The following is a 7,260-nucleotide window of genomic DNA, read 5'->3' as shown; positions in this document are numbered from 1 at the left end:
TGTATCATGTATGATGTATGGTTTCATTTATGTTATTGCATCATGGATTAGATTTAGAATAATGATATACTTTATTTCACACATGTATATTCTTTTAAGCCTATCATATCCTGTGACATGTACAGTGGAGGATTGGGCATTCAAAAATGTAATTAATGAACATTGGACTTTTCATTATTATTTCATGTGGATGTTGTATTAGATGGATTCATTAATAGTTAATTTAGATGTGATTCAATGTTAAGGGATCCTTAAAGAATGTAACCTGTTATGTATGTTATGTTTACTTTCATTTAGATTGATGCTATTGATTTCGTTACTATGTAAATGGTTTTTACTTTCATGATTAAAAAAAAATGATCGCCAAAGTTAGTAAAACTTTAGGTTAATTCTTTGGATCCCTTGGCAAGGCATTACAGATGATGCCACAAATAGTTATTGCTCACAGCCTGCTTTAGTGCTAAAAACATTGGTGGACATCTATTCCCAACATAAGAACTGATAGGAAAAACATGTAGCCAATTTCTAAATCATCGACTCTTTATCCTCCCAATGCCAATTTAATTTCCACCATTACAAATATGTGGTACCAAACTGAAGAGTGATTTGATTTCTCCTCCCATTTATTATCGTTTTCTACCTTTTGATGACATAAGAAATGTGAGAATCCCATATTCCCTATGGTGAGGCAAGAAATGTGGCACATATTTGCTTGGCTTATTAGGAGTGAATCATATGAGATTTCAAAATAATATTCAACCCATAAAAATGGGAATAGTTAGAAAAGGAGGAAAAACTACCTTTTCACATGACCAACAATAGTTCAAACAATATTAACCAAAGGCTGGAGTAGAACAAGAGCAACAAGAGTAAGTTCCGTAAGGCCAACATACGTCACAACAATAGCAAGAGACGAAGAAGAATGCACATTTCCTGAGGAAGCCAAACCAACAACAAAAGGCTCAACATCATCTTGGGAATAAAAATCATCATTAGTTTGTGAAAAGCATTAGAAGAATTAGAAGCCTAAACAGTTCAAGTAATTACTAGTAGCATCCTTCCACCAAGTAATAATGCCTTTATGATGAGAGAGAAATACAAAGCTAAATTATCAATATTGAAACATCTACAACACTTAAAGGTAAGGCCCTCATAATTCAACTAAGTTTATAAAACCATGTCCTCAAGGAGAGGTGTAGATATGTTAACGTCAATTAAAATTTGAGGAATTGTAGAATAGCCCATGGAGGAAATAGTATCATCACCCTTAAAGATGTCGACAGTAGAGTTGCCAATGGTCTCATAACAAAACTTACCCTAAAATGAAGGGAATGATTGGGAAGACAAACCCATATAGAATATGCATTGATCAACACTAAGTCATAATTATCAAAAGAGGCAAATGAAGCAAAAAAAAAACCCTTAGTAGAAGGCCAAAGCTCTATGGTGCGAACAACCAAGGGCTTCTAAGAATCCAACAACCAGTGGTGCAAATCTAAGAGAGAATGCCAATGACCAAGAAATCTATACACCAGTGGGTTGTATTTGTAAAAAGCCACATTTTATACATCTTGGACATAGTATCATCACCCTTAAAGATGTTGATAGTAGAGTTGCCAATGGTCTCATAACAAAACTTACCCTAAAATGAAGGGAATGATTGGGAAGACAAACCCATACAAAATACGCATTGATCAACACTAAGTCATAATCATCAAAAGAGGCAAATGAAGCAATAAAAAAACCCTTAGTAGAAGGCCAAAACTCTATGGTGCCAACAACCAAGGGCTTCTAAGAATCCAACAACCAGTGGTGCAAATCTAAGAGAGAATGCTAATGACCAAGAAATATGTACACCAGCGAGTTGTATTTGTAAAAAGCCGCATTTTCTACATCTTGCCCCGAAACCACAAGGGAGTTCTTTGCACAAGAAAAACCATGAGATTTCTTCAATGAAGTTCTATAAAGAATGAGTAGCAACACAAACAAATCTCCCTCAACTGCTAGTAGGAGGGATCCCAAAATCCCCAACACTTGCCACAGGAGGGACAACAACACCCACGACAAGAGTAGAAAAGTCAATAGTTTTGGAAGCACCACTAGCATCCACCAATTCAACCAATCAAATAGGTAGCATTAAGGGTACAAAAACATCATGATCCACCAAGTTGAAAGAAGGTGCAAGAAATTTTAGTCAATTGGATGGGAGAGACTTTTTACGTGAAACCAATAACTTTATGTAAGGTAAACCTACCAATATAAAACGTTCACCATAATTTCTAATAAAATAATGGTACGTTGTTGTCAATTTAGTGAAACCATAGATGCTTATTATTTCCAATAAAATGTTGGTGATTTCAAGGCTAATACATCTTACAATTTTGCGGCTTCTTGTGAGTAACTCACATCAATCAAGAGCAACTCAACACAAATAAGCAGTTGCCATTAATTTTCTTTTTTATTGTTTCATATATATGCAACTAAACTATGGACAGTGGTAAAAGGAAAGAAATCTAAGTACTCAGTCCCTCCTCTAGATAAGAATTTGCGGTCCTACAAGGGAGGTTCTAAATCTAAATCTAAATCTTAAGCTCCCTTGTTTAGGATTGATGTCCGTTGTGGTGGGAATTTCTTGGTTATTCTCTATCTGTGTTTAGTGACTCACATTGTTGTATTTATGCCTTATATTGTTATATCTTTTGATTTGATGTACAAGGTTTCGGGTCCTTTCAAAACCTGTTTTTACGTAATTAGAACTATGATTGTATTCTTTAGAAGAAACAATACTCCAGCATTTGCCTCATTTTACTGAAGCAATGTAAAATCTCTTGGTCTTTTTCTTCAACAAAGGTCAAGGAAGAAATAGTGCCGAAACATATAGCATCTCGTCTGAGTTCAATTTTATAGTTGGGGCTTAAATGAAATATATGATGCACATTTACCCAAATTCATGCTCAAAGATAAGTTGGGAAGAATTGGGATCAAAGACCTTTAACATTAAAATACAAGAGAAAGATTGAAATATTATTTTTGTTTTATGATATTTTCTTTTGGGCAAAGAAATGTTTTGGTTTTATGCCATTTTTTTTGGACAAAGAAAGGAAATATGGGATGATGCTTTATTTTTTTTCACAACCCAAGTTATCCAGTTTTAGAGGATGCCTTGGTAGTGTATACTAAGTTGAACAGAAAGACTCCAAGGGTCTAATTTTGGGGCCTAGGGGCTGAACTATGACACATATCTGTGGGTGTGTTATAGACTAAAGTTCGCACACTATCAATGATTCAATGTCCACATGTCATTTGCATGAGAAAGATATGATATTCATCACAGCTTATGTATCCTCTATTTTTAGTGTCTTAAAATTTGGGGATTTAGATAATTGTATGTTTTGGGAGTTAAATATGTAAAATTTGGTTGACATCCATAAATGAAATCTACAATAAGGTAATGAGTATAGTGTTATGATCCATGTGTATTACACTTTAAAAAGAGCTAGGACCATTTCCTACAAAAAATACTATGTAAGAGGGAGAGAAATAGACTGAAGCAACATCTTGTGTAGGAAGATTGTAAAGTTAGGGAGAACAATGTATTACAGTGACTTGAGTTAAATGATATATGGTAGCACCGAGAGACTTCAAGTCCATGGATGAATATACAATTGTGGAATAGATATATCATGCACAAATTTCCTTAAGATAATAATTATACCTGGACAATGAGTAGATGAATGCATCAAAACAGAGTCCACTCGAATAAACAAGTGCGGTGATAACACCAATATCATTCCTTGTGTTACAAAGAATAAATACATAGCATCGAGCAAATACTTCAGAAGTACTTAGTTATCACCAGTTCCTATTTGGGATGAAAGAAAAGTATTAAGGAGTCTATTGTTCACACAAATTAGTCATAAACTTCTTATTTACTTTTTTCTGGCTTACTTTAATACAAAACTCTTGTTTTAAATAATATTCATTTATTGAACTATAATACTTTAAATAATCTATTAATTTATTATATAATCTATGGTATGATAACAATACTTATTTATATTTTGATAATACCTAGAATATCAAAATAAAGATATTCATGTAGATCTATAAACAAATGTATTGTTTACTAACATTCTACGGGACTATTTGATCATATTATTAAAGAATTGATTAATAAAGACAGTCAAATGTATATCCAAAATGCCAAAAAGAAGTTATCCAAAAGAAGACAACTTTTAAGACTAATTGACAAAGAGAATGATCAATGAATCTTGAATTTACTATACAATAGAAATAACATATTGATTAAATGAAATTCAAAATTATCTGATAAATAGATAGAACACAAACTTCAGACATACTACATAACAACAATAACATTAGCAACTGTTAGCAACATATAACAACTATTTCAAAAACAAAATGGCGAGCCAATAAACTTATATTAAATAAAGAAAATAGAAAAGAAGTTATCCAGGACTGGTATCGAAGCATATAATGCCTGTGGAAAATATAACACCTAAATATGAAATCCTGCCTGTCAAAAAATGTATCCATTGGATTAGAGTTCAGTATCTTAAATTGCAATTGAAGATGACAGTTTATTGGGTAAACTTACCTTAATTTGGCAATGTGAGAAATGGGGAATCTGCCTTGTTCAACATAGACTTTGGGATCCAACTCATGGAGCTCACTTGGACACATGGAGTCCAACCATAACCACAACCACCATATCCACTGCAATCCGACCGAATAGATTCCCTTTCTGAATTTTGCGCCTGTAAAATAGAGTCCCCACCAGAAATATCAAACTGATATGATCACTCCAGCTGTAGGGATTGCATATCCCACAGAAAACCTCACATTTTCTTGAATATATATGAGAAATGTCTGTGCAAAAGTGTTCCCAGAAAGGCACTGAACATCCACCAATTTAAGGAAGGAGACATTCTGAGCCCTTTCTTTTGGATCAAATTCATTCAGTTGATCTGTTCCAATGGTGGATATATTGGACTTTGTACCCCCAGTACCCAGGGATAGCATGCACAATGCAAAATAAAAATTTCCAACTTGGAAAGTGGATTCTTTCTCGCAATAGTCTGAATTCTTTGGGCATTCTAGTGATCTCATAAATGGCTATGAGACTGTCAATGTCAAGATACAAAAAAAGTTTATGACAATAGTCTGAATTCTTTGGGCATTCTTGTGATCTCATAAATGGCTATGAGACTGTCAATGTCAAGATACAATAAAAGTTTATGGCACTCCCTTAAATTAACCTTATACCATTACAAGAAATGCAAAAGTTATTGTCCTAAACAAGTTTCAGACACTTGCAGAATCAAAAGATACAAATTATTGTGTATGCACCGTACTAATCTACACATGCTCATATGAGAGCAGAGTAGTTGAGAGCCTTGATAAGGATCGAGACATATCTGCCTCAGTTTGAATGTAATTGTGATTGATTTCCTTCACTGAACAACATCCTGATAAAGACATTGTAAGTTTGAACTCGTCTTGTAGCATTTCCAAAACTTTTGTCACTCCTGCCTCTCCCTTGGCCGCCAAAGCATAAACTATAGGCCTGACAATCAAATGTATATCCAAAATGCCAAATAGAAGTTATCCAAAAACATACAACTTTTAAGACTTATTGACAAAGAGAATGATCAACGAATCTTGAATATACTATACAATAGCAATAACATATTGATTAAATGAAATTCAAAATTATCTCATAAATAGATAGAACACAAACTTCAAACATACTACATAATAGCAATAACATTAGCAATTGTTAGAAACATATAACAACTATTTCAAAAACAAAATGGCGAGCCAATAAACTTATACTAAGTAAAGAAAATAAAAAGAAGTTATCTAGGACTGGTATTGAAGCATATAATGCCTGTGGAAAATATAACACCTAAATCTGAAATCCTGCAGGTCAAAAAATGTATCCATTGGATTAGAGTTCAGTATCTTAAATTGCAATTGAAGATGACAATTTATTGGGTAAACTTACCTCAACTTGGCAGTGTGAGAAATGGGGAATCTGCCTTGTTCAACATACACTTTGAGATCCAACTCTTGGAGCTCACTTGGACCTGCAGCCACCATAACCAGTGCAATCCAATTGAATAGATTCCCTTTCTGAATTTTGTGCCTGTAAAATGGAGTCCCCACCAGAAATATCAAACTGATATGATCACTCCAGCTGTGGGGATTGCGCATATCCCACAGAAAACCCCACATTTTCTTGAATATATGAAAAATGTCCGTGCAAAAAGTGTTCCCCAAAAGGCACTGAACATCCGCCAATTTAAGGAAGGAGACATTCCGAGCCCTCTCTTTTCGGTCAAATTCATTCAATTGATCTGCTCCAATGGTAGATATATTAGGCTTTGTATCCCCAGTACCCAGAGACAGCACGTACAATGTAAAATAAAAATTTATAACTTGGAATGTGGATGCTTTCTTGCAATAGTCCGAATTCTTTGGGCATTCTGGTGATCTCAGAAATGACAATGACTGTCAATGTCAAGATAGAAATAAGTTTAGGACACTTTCTCCCTTAAAGTAACCTTATACCATTACAAGAAATTAAAAAATTATTGTCCTAACCAAGTTTCGGACACTTGCAGAATCAAAAGATACAGATTATTGCTTTTGCACTGCATTAATCTACGCATGCTTATATGAGAGCAGAGTAGTTGAGAGCGTTGATAAGGATCGAAACATATCTGCCTCAATTTGAATGCAATTGCAATTAATTTCCTTCACTGAACAACATCCTGATAAAGCTATTGTAAGTTTGAACTCCTCTTGTAGCATTTCCAAAACTTTTTTCACTCCTGCTTCTCCCTTAGCTGCAAAAGCATAAACTATAGGCCTGCCAATCTGCATCCCTAATACAAGAATATGTTATTAAATTCCTGATTCAAATAACATGAGACAAACCCCTCTTAGCACAAGACAAAGTCATACTAATGCAAAATATATCTCAATTTTTCTAGAGTGATAAAATGAGATCAGTTTGGTGTCAAGGTAATGGGCACACTCATAAGTGTGTTACAGGTTGAACTCTACTTTTCCATTAACTGCAGGCCATTACTTAAGAAAACATGTGGTGAAGCTATGACATATAAAACCTAGGCTATTATTTCAACATAAACCAACTTTATAAAGATGCATTCCAGCATGACCAAGTTAAATTGTGGGCACATTTTAGAATTTGGTTTAAGATCTAAGATCCAG

At 34.1% G+C, this 7,260-nt stretch overlaps 1 protein-coding gene across 1 annotated transcript; it reads right to left on the bottom strand.

The window, feature by feature from the left end:
* Positions 1 to 4,409: 4,409 nt before the first annotated feature.
* Positions 4,410 to 7,051, bottom strand: LOC149560809 (uncharacterized). Its single transcript, XM_089823672.1, has 2 exons — positions 6,029 to 7,051; positions 4,410 to 5,587 (listed from the first exon to the last, which is right to left on the bottom strand). The coding sequence occupies exons 1-2, from the start codon at positions 6,256 to 6,258 to the stop codon at positions 5,380 to 5,382; spliced, it is 438 nt and encodes a 145-aa protein (XP_089679798.1). The 5' UTR covers positions 6,259 to 7,051; the 3' UTR covers positions 4,410 to 5,379.
* Positions 7,052 to 7,260: the final 209 nt, after the last annotated feature.

Source organism: Cupressus sempervirens, chromosome 4, assembly GCF_028749045.1.
Source record: "Cupressus sempervirens isolate cs-2001-9-10 chromosome 4, ASM2874904v1, whole genome shotgun sequence".
NCBI lineage: Eukaryota > Viridiplantae > Streptophyta > Pinopsida > Cupressales > Cupressaceae > Cupressus > Cupressus sempervirens.
The sequence above is the reverse complement of the archived record's forward strand: the minus strand, read 5'-3'. Positions and strand labels throughout refer to the sequence as shown.

Bases quoted from the DNA above. Each gene is read 5' to 3' on its own strand.
- LOC149560809 (XM_089823672.1), bottom strand. From the start codon at position 6,258: ATGTGGGGTTTTCTGTGGGATATGCGCAATCCCCACAGCTGGAGTGAT. The intron at 5,588-6,028 runs GTAAGTTTACCC...TTTGATTGTCAG, and splicing joins TCTCACACTGCCAAGTTGAG to GCCTATAGTTTATGCTTTGG.